General features: G+C 33.1%; 1 protein-coding gene and 1 long non-coding RNA gene across 2 annotated transcripts; both read left to right on the top strand.

The window, feature by feature from the left end:
• The first annotated feature begins 3,582 nt into the window (after positions 1 to 3,582).
• LOC123265166 lies at positions 3,583 to 4,122 on the top strand. Its single transcript, XR_006509509.1, has 2 exons — positions 3,583 to 3,699; positions 3,839 to 4,122. It is a non-coding gene; the product is annotated as an uncharacterized LOC123265166 (long non-coding RNA).
• Positions 4,123 to 13,912: 9,790 nt separating this feature from the next.
• Positions 13,913 to 17,214, top strand: LOC123265120. The gene is made up of 6 exons (XM_044728766.1): positions 13,913 to 14,269; positions 14,362 to 14,768; positions 15,423 to 15,522; positions 15,614 to 15,715; positions 15,772 to 15,930; positions 17,037 to 17,214. The coding sequence occupies exons 1-6, from the start codon at positions 13,976 to 13,978 to the stop codon at positions 17,136 to 17,138; spliced, it is 1,164 nt and encodes a 387-aa protein (XP_044584701.1). The 5' UTR covers positions 13,913 to 13,975; the 3' UTR covers positions 17,139 to 17,214.
• The last annotated feature ends 558 nt before the right edge of the window (positions 17,215 to 17,772 follow it).

Below are 17,772 nucleotides of genomic sequence, written 5' to 3'. Positions count from 1 at the left end.
CACTAATGTTAAGTGTGCCTTTAACTGTTCAATATACCCACAAAAACCCTACGAAGTTTCAATTTAATCCAGCAAACCGTTTTTTTTCCCACTTGATTGAATTTTTGAAAAAATTAAAGGAACAAGAATTTCGCTCTGAAAAGGTCATAATTTTTATGAAAATGAAAATAAAATTTTTTCTTAATTTTTTTCTTGAATCTGTATTAGTGACTTCGTAAACTTGCAAAAAAAAAAAAAAAATCGAAAATTTTTAAAAAAATTTTTCAAGAATTTTTGAATTTTTTTTTCATAAATTTTGAAAAATTTTCGATTTTTTTTTTTTTTTTTTTTTTTTTTGGAATTGATCGGTTCAGCCGTTTAAAAGATATTTCAAAAAAACGAATTTTTAGAAATTTTATTTTTGAAATTTCTCAAAATTGATCGACTCAAATTCTGTAAATTAGTATCAGAATTCTAGGGGCAAAAGAACTCTTCAGAACGCCGCTTATTTCGATCGAATCGGATGATCCGTTCAAAAGTTATGCGAGATTTACACACATACACACACCCACCCACCCACACACACACACACACACACACACACATACACACAGACACGGTGACGTCACCGCGGAAATAGTCAGGAAAGCTTCCTAGGACCTCAAAACGTCGAGATCCGATAAAAACTCGATTTTCTAAAAACGGGGTGAAAACAATAACTTTCCGATTTTTGAAAATTTACAATTTTCTTAGCGGGAAGTTGAAAATTAGGAAAACGGTTGACCCTAAAGGCCATTCCTGCTACTTCCCGCTGATTCCGTTAATACATGGCCGTTTTTTTTCAACTCTTCGAGCTCAGAAATACAATCTGTGTGTTGTTTTGAGCTCTCCGAGCTCAAAACGATGCCTTTTCTATGCTTTTGTGCTGTTGAGCTCAAAAGTCTGATAGAAGTTTCATAGAACACTATTTTTTGAATTTTCAAACCGCAATAATTTTTTAATGAATCAACCAATTTTTACGCGGTTGGCGGCATTCTACGCAGTTTTTTAAGCCTCATAAAGAATTTCTAAGTTTCAATTGGTCAAACTAGAAATTTCGGAGTAACTCCGAAAAAACGCTTTTTTCGGTTTTCTTTCGTTCACGATATCTCTCGAACGAATCAACCGATTTTGACCGAATTGGCGGCGATCTACGTGGTTTTTCAAGGTTGAAAGCTGATTAGTTTTTGGAATCGATCGGTAGAGCCGTTTAAAAGTTATTCCAAAAAAACCACTTCTGAAAAAAATTTTTTTCCTATTTTTTTTTAGATTTCTCCAAATTTCTCAAAATATATCGGTCCGAATCGGTTCAAATTTTCAGGAAATTCAAGTTTGGCGAAGCCCTTTCGAATGACACCAACCACGATGAAATCGGTTCAACCGTTCAAAAGTTATAAGAGGTTTACATACTTATACATACACACACACACACACACACACACACACACACACACACACACACACACACTGAGATCTGATGAAAACTCTATTTTCGAAAAACGGGGTAAAACCAAAAACTTCCCGATTTTTGACCTGCAAAAAAAATTGAAGTGTTATAGCTTCACCGGAAGCAATTCTTTTCATCCCTTAATGGCTACCCGTTCTTAAAAATTTTAAGAAAAAAATTGAAAAAAATTATTTCCAGTATGATTATATTTCTGAAACTCATTTTCAAATTTTTATTAGATGTCAAAGGAACTTCAAAAAAAATTAAGGTGTATAACTTCACCGGAAGCCACCCTTCTCATCCCTTATTGGCTACACATATTTAGAAATTCAAAAAAAAAATTAGGAAAAAATTATTTCCGGTATGATTATATCTCTGAAACTCATTATATACTTTCATTAAACGTCAAATGAACTTCAAATAAAAATTGAAGTGTATAACTTCACCTGTGATGAATTCACTTTCACAGAATTGAACACAGTAACAGTTAGAAAATCAATTATGAGATTGACGTCAAATTCATGTGGCTCGGATGGCTTTTCTATCAAGTCATATAAATGTGTGCTGCCTTTTTTTCAGCAAGCAATTACAGACCTCTTCAACGTGTCATTAACTACAGGAGTCTTTCCGGAGAATTGGAAGCTATCACATGTGATTCCTATTCCAAAAAAGGCTTATCCAGTAAACTGTGAAGATTATAGGCCTATATCGCTGTTGCCAAACTTGTCAAAAGCCATGGAACGGTGTGCTCATGACCAAATTGTTAAATATATCAATGACAATAATCACTTCGATGAATATCAGACAGCATTTCGTGGAGGTTTGGGTACGCAGACTGCCATTGTAAAGTTCTGTGACGATATAAGACAAGCGGTGAATGAGTCAAAGGTTTTAATTGCGATCTCGTTTGACCTTAGCAAGGCCTTTGATTCTGTTGATCACAAAAGATTATTATGTAAATTGTCATCTATGAACCTGTCGAATTCAGCCGTTGATTGGATTGGATCTTATTTAGCAAACAGAAAGCAGTCCGTACGCTCTAGCGAAGGTAACTCGTCGTGGGAAGAAATTGTAAGGGGTGTACCTCAGGGAAGTGTGCTTGGTCCGTTATTATTCTCACTATACATCACAGATCTAGCTAAACGTTTAGATTGCCAATACTTATTCTATGCTGATGACTTACTGATATACCTTTCTTGCCATCTTTCTCAAATCAGTGTTTGTGTGAATAAGCTTAACGATGAAATGATAAAAATCACAGACTGGTGCAGAACTAATCATCTAAAAATGAATCCTTCAAAGACAAAAGCAATTATTTGTGGAAGTAGAGCAAAAATTAGTAGTGATGAGTGCAGACTAGCCGACACAATCTTTGTGGAGGGTTGTGCTATTCCTTATAGTAGCACTGTAAAATACCTTGGGGTGATTATAGATAGTACTCTCTCATGGGAGAATCAAGTAACAAATTTGTGCAATCGCGCTATGAGTATTCTAGCACAGCTAAAAATAAACAATGAAATATTTAGTGAAAGTTTACGTATTATTTGATTATTGTTGTGCGGCGTATACGAATATGTCAAACAAATTATTATTAAAGATGCAGCGTAAATTGAATTCATGTGTTAGATTTATCTATAAAGTACCAAAATATGAACATGTTACTCCATATTTCAAAAAGTTATGTTGGCTAAAGCTTGCAGCGAGAAGAGATTATTTCATTGCTTTTCTGTTTTATAAGGAAATTTGACTAAATTATCGGCAGCTATTCGGCTCAAAACTAGACTTTTTGCCTGTAGCACTGCGTAGAGGTGATGTCCGACAAGACTATCTTCGTATACCGCAGGCTAATTGTGTCATGTATGACAATTCATTCTTAATTCATGGCATACGTATCTGGAATGCACTGCCAGCTGAGACTGTGGCTGTAGATAATTTAGTTGAATTTAAAAATGCTTGCTTCAATCACTTTTTTGAACATGACTGTCACGGGGCTCCTTCATTATCCGTTGAAGGTCCTCACCCTAGCCGCGGTTAGTTATCGACGGATCACTGGGCGCTGTGGTCTAGGATGCTCGCGCAGTAACAATAAAAATTAACATAAGTTAAGGGGGCTAGAAAATAAGCGTTCCGCGGGTGGGGATAATTCCACACCAGGGGCAAGTGAAGTTGGCGCACCGAAAAGCGACATTGTGAAGCCGGAGCCCGAGACACCAGCACGAGATCTTGGAAAACAGGTAATTATTTATTTTCCTCTGAGTTTCTTGTGGAACCTTCAGAGCGATTAATTGAACATTTATAATTGATATTTATTGCTAGGCATTTAGCCAGCCTAAATATCCTCCAATAATTATTCTAACTATCCTGAATTTCCAGATTTAATTTACCGTTGACTAAATCCCGAGCTACGACGCAATTAACCAGATCCGAGATACCTGATAGAGCTGTGTAATTTGGCGGACAAAATTTGCCTAGACCGAAGGCCACAGAAACGACTACGGAAGCCGAATTAAAAGAAAAGAAATCGCCAAAAATTTCTCAGGTACAGAAAATTTAACCTCGGTAAATTATTGCGTCGCTCCCGGAAATTCTAGGCACAGGCCAGGTTCCGTCTTCCAATCACCCTACTTGATTAATTAATTAATTATCCGAATTCAAATAAAATATCTAAATTATAAGTCGAAGTTAAAATTAGTTAAAATGAAATTTAAATAAATAGAAAATTTGACAAGTCGAAAAATTTCAAAATTAAAAATAAAAGAGGTTAAAATTAAAATTAATATTTCTATAAAATTGGTCAAATAAGTTCAAGTTAAAATTTATAAAATCAGAAAGTTCAATATCGACAAATTTGAGTTAAATTGCGTCATTCATCTGAGCGGAATTCTGTCGATTAAATTTATTATAAATTATAAATTAAAATAAAACTAAAGGGAATTAAAATTAGAGATTTATCCGAGTTAGATTAAAATTGATTAATAAAATCAACAATTAAAAATAAATTACAATTTAAAATGAAAATTATTCATTAAAATTAACTTTGAGAAAATATCAAAAATTTTTAAATAAAATAAAATTCTTTAATTTAGAAAATTACAATTGTCAAGCAGTAAATTAATTTATAAAAAAATTACAAGCGTAAAATTGTCAATAGATCAAAATTGTTCAAAAACTTCGATAAATAAAATTGTCAAATTCCAGTATGATAAGTTTCAAAAATAATTAACATAAAAATTTAGCCTTGGAAAAATTTAGCCAAGTTGACGACTAAGTCTCAAATTCTTACTGGAATTCAAAATAGACATAAGCCGATTATTCAGGCAGTTTGAATTCGAGTAAATTTTAATTAATCTAAAATTTTGGTTGAATAAAACGCTACTGTGATATTAATAACTAAGCGACCAAAATTAAATAAAATTATTTATCGAAGTCAAGTTAGGGACCGGGAAAATTGATTCCCAGGAAGTCATGAAAAAAAAAAGTATTTAAGAATTTTAAAAATGATTGTTAATTAGAGTCAAGAGTGTGTTTGGATGAAATTATTATATTGTGTGTGTGTGTGTGTGTGAAAAATTTAATTTACATTATATACTCCTCGTTCACGGGCTGTCGAGGAGGTTAGTATTAGCAGGTTGTCGACTAGTGTCATGGTATCCTCCTCTGTCCTAGTCGACTTCAGGTTCCTTAGTCCCGTAGTGAGGGTCCGGGCGACAGCGAAAGGGCTAAGGACGGTTTGAACCTTGGGCAGGGGTCCGGGCGACCACCCAAGGTCAAATCTAGAGTCTTAGAGCGTGAGGGTCCTGTGGACAGCGCGACTTAGGTAGAAACTGCGGTATAGACGCTCCATATGAGGGTACCGTCAGGAATAAGCAACTATGATAGAAACTATGATATAGACGCTCCTTATGAGGGTATCGTAGGAATAAGAAACTATGATAGAAACTACAGTATAGACGCTCCTTCAGAGGGTACTGTTAGGATTAAGAAAATTTTTCGGGTATGTGAGTGTGTGTGAGAATTAAAATAGAATTTAATTATGTAAAATTAAGAAAATAAATTCATGATCAATGTCAAATCTACTTGTTATTATCTATGTCAAATTTTTATGATTTCTCTCGACCCTGTGATATCTCTCTTGCTTGGACCGGTTCTGGAAACCGTGATAAAAATTCCAGTGGCGCCCTTAATTATTAAATTTAAATAAAGGGGTGACCAAGGGACGGTACCAACCCGTTACATGACAATTAACAATTGCAATCTTTATTTTTGATCTTATTTAAATATTTTTTCTTGTAGAATTATTATGACTTTAAATTAAGTTATTTGTTTGTATTAAATAATCTATTTGGATTTTATAACATTTGAAATTAAATCTAATTCTAAACCTTTAATTAATTAAGTAATCTTGTAACCTATGTAAACCAATGTAATTTAAATATTGATGGCTATGAAGGAGCTTAGGTTCCAGAGCCAAATAAATTTTTTATCTATCTATCTATCTATCTATCTATCTATCTATCTATCTATCTATCTATGTATATCTATATATATACTAGCTGTTACCCGCCCGCTTCGCTGGGCGCTTTATAGAATTGCATTTTTAGATCTAGACTTAAAATTTAATTAGAGTATTGTTTTGACTTGCACAGATTCCAAATGAGTATTGAAAGTTTTAGTTAATGTCATTGCAAGTCTCATAAGTAAAGTTGAAGTCTGTCTAGCTTCAAGTGCGAAGAATTTTTTTGTCATTTAAAAATTTTCTCAGCGACATCAATTTTTCATAGAAAATAAACTTAACATGTTTTTTACATACCCAGTGTTTGGAAAATGCATTCATTTTAATCAGTAACATTCCCTCGATCCCGTAATAAGAACAATTTATAAGTTATGTAATCAGCAAAAATAACATGTATGTAAAATTCTAAGTTCGTTGACCGAATTACTACATATAATGTTAAGTTTTGGAAACCTTACAATGACTTTTTTCCCGCTGGTAAAGAGACGTTTGTTGCAAGGAAATTTTTAGCAAATGTTATTGAAACTCAATAGACAGGGTCTAAATTTTATGTTTCAAAAAGTCCTAGTTGATAAACAACAACATTTTCAGTAGATTTCATAGATATCTAACTATTTTAATTCTTGAAACCAATTTTACCATAACCAAACATACGATCAGCATATAAATATAAATTTTCAACACTTAGTTCACCAGACATAATTAGCTTCTTTCTTTAACTTTTTTTTTAAATGACGTGAAATCAATCAAATATTAAGGTTATGTAATAAAAACAAAAGAAAATCGTATTAAAAACAAATGAATGAAAAATGAGTCTTTTGTTTTTATTAGCGGGAAAAAATGTATATAAAAATTAATCGTAAAAAAAATGAGAAAGGGTTGATAAAATCCAAAAATAAGTAGCCTATAACCATTTATGAAAAATTCTGCGTCGAAAGGTAGCAGTCCCATCTCGATAGCTTCAGTAGTTTTGACGTCAACTTTTATCAAAGGAACCCTATTTCGTTATATATGTATATTTTCCACCCACGCATTCGCCCACACGTAGGTATATATGGAACTAAATTCTCAAAAAAGTAACGTAATAAAAATTATTTCCTTTTATGTCGATAAAAAAAACAAATGAATTGAAGAAAAATGCTCGTCTTTTGTTTTTATCGGCGGGAAAAAATGTTTATTAAAGTTAAATAGAAATAAAATGGTGAAGGATTGATGGAATTCGAAAAATAAGTAGCCTATAACCATCTACAATTCATTCCGCATCGAATGGTCCTAGTCCCATGTCAATACGTTCAGTAGTTTTTGCGTGATTGACGGTCTACGAAACCCACTTTCATTATATATGTATACTATATATATATATATATATATATATATATATATATATAATTATCTACGTGTACTTTAATGTAAATAACATGTATTATTTGTATTATTTTGTCATTCGGCTATCACCTTGGCATGAAACTTAAATAAATAAATAATTGAATGTCTAAAAAAAATTGTAACCATAAAATATAAATATCAAAATTTTTGTCTTATTACGTGTAACTAATAGTAGTTCGCATAAAAAATTTTTAAACGCAAGATTTGAAATTTTTTAGAAGAGATTTTTTTTGAAACGACAAGTAGGGTGCGAGGATGTAATTGCAGGTTACATATTAAAACCGTTTTAGCCTCATGAATATATTATGGAATAATCTACGGTTCTTTTTAGATAAGAATATCCTAGAGTAACGGACAATAAGGGATATTAAGGGAGAATACAAACTTCACATGATAAAGTTTACAAGCATGAAAATCATTTTCAGCTTGTAAACATAGGTGGACCTTCATACTCCGCCGTCCATCTTACGGTTTTAAATAAATTATAATATTTTTAGATCCCTTGACGTTTAGTAAATTATAGGGTATATAACTCGAACAAAAGTTAATACGCAAGTCTAGTTTCGATTGGACTGACTCATTCGTAACCGAACCACCAGAAGATGATTTTCAAAGCAACTCCTGAGTTCGCGATAGCGTTCACTAAGTTCATATCACTGCTAAGTACTTCGTGGCCAAACTATCCAGGCTCTCCTAAGAGGAAATTCGTTGTCTTTCAAATAAGATGGTGGATAACATTTTGTCTGTCAATATCAGCCTTTTAATATTTCAATGTCGCCGCGGCTTTATATTTAAAAAAAAAACCTCATTTGCAAACTATTTTTTTCGTAGTTTTTTTTATTTTTCAGTCTTCTGGTCCGAATCGGTCCAAATTATATTCAAAATCTAAGTTTGGCCAAACCCTTTCGAATGGCGCCAATCGCGATGAAATTGGTCAAACCGTTCAAAAGTTATAAGCAGTTATTCACATACACACACACACGCCCATAGTAATAACATCGCGGGAATAATCAAGGAAGCTTCCTGTGACTTTAAAACGTCGAGATCTGATGAAAACTCGATTTTTGCAAAACGGGGTGAAACCAATAACTTTGCGATTTTCGAAAATCTTCAATTTTTTTAACGGGAAGTTAAAAAAACAAAATGTACAAAAGTCGGTGCCACGCTCATAGCGTGACCGACAAAAAGTTAAGTATACTTAACAATTTTTTTTAATAAGAAACTAAAAAGGATGTCGCGTTCTATTGTTATTGCACGGAAAAAACGTAAAAGCGAAAATTTTTCGCGATTTTTGAAAATTTTTGAATTGCTTTCATTTCTAAATTAATCGACAGATTTGGCTCATCTTAGAACTTAACCTCGGAAATCGTCCTAAGAATAAGTATGTTACGTTTTATTGAGATCCGTATAAAATTACGGGAGTTAGAAAAGAGACAATGCCGATTATATCGTATATATATATATATATATATATATATATATAAAAATACATATATGTGAAAACTTTATAAATGGACGGTGGCGTTGTTTGCTCGGTGGGTCTTATATACGTGACTGAATAAAGTAGTCAGTACTTGTCTCGGATAGCTTAACTGGTAGAGCCCTTGGCGCGTAACCGAGAGATCTGGGTTCGATTCCCAGTCTGGGCTGTCTGATTATTTTTTCAGTTACGAAAAAATCCCCACTGAGTAGGTCCCCCCCTTTCCCCTATCCGTTCTTTCCCAACTCCCTTAAAAAATTTGCTTTAATATAACTTTATAAAATATATAAACTTTTGAACCATATGCATTTTCTGAATCCGCTTGAAGAGCTGAATCAAAATATAGCAAAATTTTTCAAAAGTTCCGTCATGAAGACCAAATGTACCTAAAGTTCCGAACGTTCGTAAAAAAAAATAGTATTTTTTAAAAATAAGAACACTAGATCGGGTTAGCAAGCTGATTTTTGGTGAGCTTCTTCATATTCAACCTAGAAAGCCACAAAAAAATCATCAACCCTCTAAGACCACCGGAACAACCCCTAACACCCACCTCAATGTTAAAAAATTCGTATAGCATCGGCTACTTGGGTTAGCAAGCTGATTTTTTATGAGCTTCTTCATTTCAAACCTATAAAGCCTTAAAAAAATCATCAACCCCCTAGGACCTCCGAAACAACCCCTAACACCCACCCCAATGTTAAAAAGCTGATTTTTTATGAGCTTCTTCATTTCAAACCTATAAAGCCTTAAAAAAATTATCAACCCCCTAGGACCTCCGGAACAACCCCTAACACCCACCCCAATGTTAAAAAATTAGTATGGCCTCGGCTAATAGGGTTAGCAAGCTGATTTTTTATGAGCTTCTTAATTTTTAACCTATAAAGCCTTAAAAAAATCATCAACCCTCTAAGACCTCCGGAACAACCCCTAACACCGACCCTTATGTTATAAAAATTCGTATGGCCTCGGCTAATCGGGTTAGCACGCTGATTTTTTATGAGCTTTTTCATTTCAAACCTATAAAGCTTTAAAAAAATCATCAACCCCCTCAGACCTATTGACACGAGTAACAGGCCCATAAAGAGCGTTTTTTTACTGAAATGACAAAAATTTGACAGTGAAAAATTCATGTCTCGGTGTCCACAGTAGATTAAGGGAAAACAATCAGTGGAAATCATAGAGTGTACTCTTATAAAGATTTCCATAGCCTTAATAGATCGATCAACCCGATAGACACCGAGTAAAAGCCCCGTAAGTGGTGACTTTTGACTAAATTGACAGAAATTGAGTTTTTTAAATCTATTTCTCGGTGTCCACAGGAGAATAAGGAAAAAAACTCATGGAAATCATACACTACACCCTTATAAAAATTTCCATAGCCTTAATCGATCGATCGACCCAATAGACACCGAGTAAAACCCCACAAAGGACGTTTTTTTACTGAAATGACAAAAATTTGAGAGTTAAAAATTCATTCCTCAGTGTCCACAGGAGATTAAGGAAAAAAACTCATGGAAATCATAGAGTTCACTCTAAGGAAGATTTCCATAGCCTTAATAGATCGATCGACCCCATAGACACCGAGTAAAAGCCCCAGAAAGGGCGTTTTTTGACTAAATTCCTAGAAATTTGACAGTTAAAAATTCATTTCTCGGTGTCCACTGGAGATTAAGGAAAAAAACTCATGAAAATCTCAGAGTACACTCTAAGAAAGATTTCCATAGCCTTAATCGGTCGATCGACCCCATAAACACCGAGTAAAAGCCCCAGAAAGGGCGTTTTTTGACTAAATTCATAGAATTTTGACAGTTAAAAATTCATGTCTCGGTGTCCACTGAAGATTAAGGAAAAAAACTCAAGGAAATCATAGAGTTCTCTCTAAGAAAGATTTCCATAGCCTTAATAGATCGATCAACCCGATAGACACCGAGTAAAAGCCCCGTAAGTGGTGACTTTTGACTAAATTGACAGAAATTGAGTTTTTTAAATCTATTTCTCGGTGTCCACAGGAGAATAAGGAAAAAAACTCATGGAAATCATAGACTACACCCTTATAAAAATTTTCATAGCCTTAATCGATCGATCGACCCAATAGACACCGAGTAAAACCCCACAAAGGGCGTTTTTTTACTGAAATGACAAAAATTTGAGAGTTAAAAATTCATTCCTCAGTGTCCACAGGAGATTAAGGAAAAAAACTCATGGAAATCATAGAGTTCACTCTAAGGAAGATTTCCATAGCCTTAATAGATCGATCGACCCCATAGACACCGAGTAAAAGCCCCAGAAAGGGCGTTTTTTGACTAAATTCCTAAAAATTTGACAGTTAAAAATTCATTTCTCGATGTCCACTGGAGATTAAGGAAAAAAACTCAAGGAAATCATAGAGTTTTCTCTAAGAAAGATTCCCATAGCCTTAATCGATCGATCAACCCCATAGACACCGAGTAAAAGCCCCATAAAGGGCGTTTTTTTACTAAATTCATAGAATTTTGACAGTTAAAAATTCATTTCTCGATGTCCACTGGAGATTAAGGAAAAAAACTCAAGGAAATCATAGAGTTTTCTCTAAGAAAGATTCCCATAGCCTTAATCGATCGATCAACCCCATAGACACCGAGTAAAAGCCCCGTAAGTGGTTACTTTTGACTAAATTGACAGAAATCGAGTTTTTTAGATCTATTTCTCGGTGTCCACAAGAGATTAAGGAAAAAAACTCATGGAAATCATAAAATTTACCCTTATAAAGATTTCCATAGCCTTAATCGATCGATCAACCCCATAGACACCGAATGAAAGCCCCAGAAAGGGCGTTTTTTTGACTAAATTCATAGAAATTTGACAGTTAAAAATTTATTTTTCGGTCCACTGGAGATTAAGGAAAAAAACTCATGGAATTCATAGAGTACACTCTAAGAAAGATTTCCATAGCCTTAATAGATCGATCGACCTTATAGACACCGAGTGAAAGCCTCATAAAAGGCGTTTTTTTACTAAATTCATAGAAATTTGACAGTTAAAAATTTATTTTTCGGTGTCCACTCGAGATGAAAGAAAAAAAACTCATGAAATTCATAGAGTATACTCTTATAAAGATTTCCATAGCCTTAATAGATCGATCGACCCCATAGACACCGAGTAAAAGCCCGATAAAGGGCGTTTTTTTACTGAAATGACAAAAATTTGAGAGTTAAAAATTCATTTCTCGGTGTCCACAGAAGATTAAGAAAAAAAACTCGTGGAAATCATAGAGTACACTCTAAGAAAGATTTCCATAGCCTTAATCGATCGATCGACCCCATAGACACCGAGTAAAAGCTATAAAGGGCGTTTTTTAAAGACCAATGCAATAGTTAGATTTCTATGAAATCTAATAAAAACACTTTTTCGAAATTTTTTGTTTTCGATAACTCCCGAACGAATCAACCGATTTTGACGGGACTAGTGGCAACCGACGTGGTTCTTCAAGTTTAAGAGCTGATTAGTTTTTGGAATTGATCGCCACCTATCTCGATCCAATCGGTCAAGCTGTTCAAAAGTTATAAGAGGTTTATACACACACAGATATACAGCCGCACGGACACCATCACGGGAATAGTCAGAACAGCTTCTTAGGACCTCAAAACGTCGAGATCTGATGAAAACTCGATTTTTGCAAAACGGGTTAAAACCAGTAACTTCCCGAATTTTAAAAAATTTTCAATTTTTCTTAGCGGAAAGTTAAAAATTTAGACTTGCCCGACTAATTAAAGTGTATTAATTAAAAGAAATATAAATGCCGTCATTAGCCAATTTTAAATGTATATCTATATATTGCGAAAAATCATATGGCTGCTCTTTCCTTACCGCGCTAGAGTCGATACCTATCCCCACCCCGCCTAGCGCTTGTACTTCCTTCAATAAAAAAGAATAAATATGAATATTATAAATAACTGTTTTTTTTTTGTTTCAGTTCCTATCTAAAATATTTTCATATTTTACTACCCTGCGTGTTCTGCTATCAAAAATGGAGATCGATTAATCATATCGATTCTAACTTAGTCTTGTTAATGACTCACGTAGACGATTGCATCAGATATTAAGACAGAATAAACGTTATAATATCATTATCACAAATTTGTTCACAGATAATAGAAAATATTGTATCAGTAGTCGTGTAAGTTAAAAGTAATTAGTATTTTTGAAGAAAGATAATAAAACATAAGTAAAATAATATGAATAAGAAGTTTTGATGTTTTTGAATTTATTTTATGTTTGATGTAAAATGAATGAAGAGAATTAATTAATGAAAAAAACTCTAAAATAATATTGCACGCGTTAAGATTGTCCTGAAGTATGTGTATGTGTGTGTAATTTTCTCATAATTTTTTAAGAGAAATTTCCTCACGAATCAAGAATATATAACTGAGAATTAAGAACAAGTCAGTCACTCAAGAATTTTACACAATTTAACCCACTGCGTGACTATTTTTAGCTAAGTTCATCGTTATTTCAGCTAAGAATGTTTTTTTCATAATTAAAAAAAAAATCAAAACAAATTTTTCGCTTCAGCTAATAAATATCTTTTGAATAATTACAGAAGCCAAACGGCACCTCTTAAAGCCTACTTTTCACAATGCATATCAGACTCCTACTGAGGTATGCTCTACTAAAGTTGAATTCTAATTCCCACCAAAACTCACTAGCAATTATCTACTCCCTCAAAATTACACATCTCCCTACGTACAAAAATTATATGAATAAGTGACTAATTATCTTACACCATGTAATTAGCGGCTCCGATTCGTCTGGGTTACCAACACGTCATCATAACAAAGCTATCAACCATCAAATTTTCTATGCTCACCTCTACATATGCAAGTAGATAATTATCCATTGAAATATATCATTTACTCGCACCAAGCTGACTTGTATTTAATTAAATGCATAATTACCGTTCTATAAAATCAAATTTTTTGAAAACTTTTGATTATCGGTACCAGTGGACTGTAATTTACTTTATGTACACCCAAACTTAGCAGGTAATCAAATATGCAACAGCAATTACAAAAATTATAGCATAAAATTGCAGCAAGTGTTCTAAATCTACATTCAAACACTGACTCATTCCTTCAGAAGCCTTCTGTTTAAAATGGTATTCCAAGCAACTCCGGAGTTTGCAATAAAGTTCACCAAACTTATAGCATTACTAGGTACATCATGGCCAAATTATGAAGGTACGCCAAAGTGGAAGCTCGTAATTTTCCAGATAAGATGGTGGGCAACATTTTTTCTGGCAATTACGGCTTGCATGACGATGTGTTACGCGGCACACAACCAATATCAGAATATTTTGAACTTGACGAAATCGCTGTTTGATATTTCTAATACCAGTCAAACGTTTGTCAAAATGTTTTTTTGTAAAGTTCACTACAAAAGGATGCGGGTATTGTATAAAATTTAATTGAAGTTTTTTCAAGCTTCATAAATTGTAGCTATTATACTTTTGACTTAACGATTTTTTTTTTCTGATTTCAGTATTTGTTGCATGACATGGAGAAATACGTAGAGAAAGCAGAGCTTCATGAAAGAGAATTATTTGTAAAATACATAAAACGCTGTGGAAAATTGCACTTGACTGTCATGGGAAGCGGATTGCTGATTATTCATATAATTATTCTAGCACCGCTCGCATTACCTCAGCCATTTCCAAATATCGCGGATTATCCGTTTTCGATTGATGGACATCCTACTTATGAATTGCTTTATTTGCATCAAAGTTGTGCCACCATTCATTGTCTTTCTATTCCAGCGTTTGACTGCCAAATCGCGCTGTTACTGTGGTACGCTGGTGCGCGACTCGAACTTTTGAGTGATGAATTTAAAAATGTTACAGATGATAAACAATTTGCTGAATGTGTCAAGAAACACCAGTATTTATTATGGTAATTTTTATAAATTTTTCTGGGAAGTTTATTATTTTTAATTCTTTCCAACTCTGGTCATTTAATGCTCAATATTTAAAGAAAATAGAGAAGAAATATTTAAGAAATTATTTTGAGAAATTTTTCATTTTGGTGAAAAGCGGAAAAATCACTAAAAATGAGTCGTGTCATCTTTTAAAACTAATAGAACTTGTTTGCTTCGTGGACAATAAATAAGTATTGATACTTTTAAAAATATAAAGAAATTTTTGGAATTTTAGATGTCTGTAAACTGAACCAGTTGTATTTGATTGACTGAAGTTAAAAAATAAATCTTCATTTTTTAATTACTTGTCAAATGATTTATTGATTATTTGAAAATTTGGTTTTCTTTGGAATTTTGTTAATATAACTATAAAGTTTATATCGAATAAAATGACTGATGTGAATAACTTTAATGAATTGTTGAAAAAAAATTATTAAAATTAATTACTATTTGATTGATAGAATTTTAATTAAGTTTCATAAGACTTTATTCACTTTTTAAATAATTAAAAATTTGAAAAAAAAAAGTTTTGTTTTCGGATCCCCGTTTCCGAAGTGGCACTGAAGGTACAATCAAGTGTTATTGAGATACAAGATGGAATTCTAAAAATTACTTTTCAATTCAACTAGGTACATTCAAGAAATAGCCATCAGCAGCCGTGGTATTCTTGCAGCAACTGGCTGTACTTGTGTACTAACAGCGATTTCCAGCGGAGTCCATATTGTTTCAGTAAGAATAAATCTTTAATTGAACAACATCACTCAATAAAATAATACAAGTGAATTTTAAATTTTCAATTGATCTATAAAATCAACAATAGAATGAACCAGTACCTTTCAAAGTTCCATTCATGATTTCCTGGGTGATTGTATCCTCGACACTCTACATTACTTCATGGCCAGCAGAAAATGTCTTGCAGATGGTAGTATTTTTATAATTCCTAACTGTTCTGCTCATCATAAAAGTAATAACTTTTAGTGTGAAAAAGTTGGGATGTCACTGTATGAATCCGCTTGGGTCCAAAACTCAAAAGAACTAAACAGTAGTATAATATTTGTAATGCAGAGATCACAAACACCGGTAACTATTGAAGTCCCAGGAATATTACCAGTACTTTCTCTACGATACTTTATGATGGTAATACTCATGACTCATGACAATCAATTGATTGAAGGTATAAATAGATAGAGGTGTTATACAGTCTAAAAAAATTAGGAAAACGGTTGACCCTGAAGGCCATCCCTGCAACTTCTCGCTGATTCCATACTTAGGCGCTTAAAATTGCACCAATGACGTTTTTGAGCTCTTCGAGCTCAAAAGGCTGATAGAGATTTGATAAGACACTATTTTTTTAATTTTTAAACCACAATAACTTTTGAATGAATAAACCGATTTTCACGTGGTTGGCAGCATTCGACGCAGTTTTTTAAGCCTCACAAAGAATTTTAAATTTTGAATTGATCGCGCTAGGAATTTCGGAGTCATTCCGAAAAAAACACTTTTTTCGGTTTTCTTTCGTTCACGATATCTCTCGAACGAATCAACCGATTTTGACCGGACTGATGGCGATTGACGTGGTTTTTTGAGGTTAAGAGCTGATTAGTTTTTGGAATTGAACCATTAAGCCGTTTAAAAGTTATTCCAAAAAAACCACATTTGAAAAAAATTTTTTTTTCAGTTTTTTGAAGATTTCTCAAAATCTATTGATCTGAATCGGTCCAAATAGTTTTCAAAACCTAAGTTTGGTCAAGCCCTTTCGAATGGCACCAACCGCGATGAAATCGGTCAAGCCGTTCAAAAGTTATAAGCGGTTCACATACTTTCACACACACACGCGCACACACACACACACACACACACACACACACGCACAGACGCACACATACAGACATACCGACAACCTTGCAGGGATCGTCAGGAAAGCTTCCTGTGACCTTCCAACGTCGAGATCTGATGAAAACTCGATTTTTACAAAACGGGGTGAAAACAATAACTTCCCGATTTTTGAAAATCTTCGATTTTCTTAGCGGGAAGTTAAAAAAATACTTTTGGTTAACTTTAGAACTAACTGATCAAAATTATAAAGAAAAGTTTAATCAGCCAATCGGAAAATGTACAAAAAAAAATGTATTTAATACTTTTTCTTCCGTGTATAAATAATTCAAAAAAATGCAATATAACACCTTCATCTGTTAACATTTTTAATTTAGTAAATAATTGTAATAATTTAAATTCAATTGCAGTTTTTGTCGAGAACTTTTTCATACTTTACAACTTTGCGTGTGATGCTGGACAAAATAGATATAAACATGGACATTCCCCTAGAGGAACAAATTCTTGCCTAAAATCTCTGATTTATTCAACACTATCAAACGTATACCTGTAGTCGTTTTTTAATGAGTTAAAAAAAAATAATTATAATAACTGTGAGTTAAAATCAATTTCCTTATTTGTGTCAATATAATTCTTGCTTGACTCAGCTAATCTTTGAAATTGATCAAGATATTTGCTCAATGAAGAACTATGGATTGAATTTATCTTACATCGAACATATTCCTACCTAAACTTTTTAGCTAAATTAATTTGACATAAAAAACCAGATACTACTTTAGCTTTGATCGTTCATTACTTTCAAAAATGACTCACCAAACTGCACTCTCCTCAGATCGACGTATAAACCTAAAAAATATAAAAATTATAATCATTAGTCAGAAATTATTAAAAATATCTAAGCATACTAACCATTAATAATCTTCATTAAATTTTCTAGCAAATAATCTTCAGGAACTGAAAAAAGTATATTTTTGAAGTAAAATATGTCCAACTGCATTTCTTTTCAGAAAATGAGATTGTTGCAAAAATATTGTTGTACCAATATTTGCATAAATACTTCCAAATTTCTTATAAAAATTATTTCTGTCACCATCACTCTAATTACCGAATTTTAATTACAAACTCGAAATCTAATTTTTTCTACCG

Source organism: Cotesia glomerata, linkage group LG5 (genome assembly GCF_020080835.1).
Source record: "Cotesia glomerata isolate CgM1 linkage group LG5, MPM_Cglom_v2.3, whole genome shotgun sequence".
Lineage (NCBI taxonomy): Eukaryota > Metazoa > Arthropoda > Insecta > Hymenoptera > Braconidae > Cotesia > Cotesia glomerata.
The sequence above is the reverse complement of the archived record's forward strand: the minus strand, read 5'-3'. Positions and strand labels throughout refer to the sequence as shown.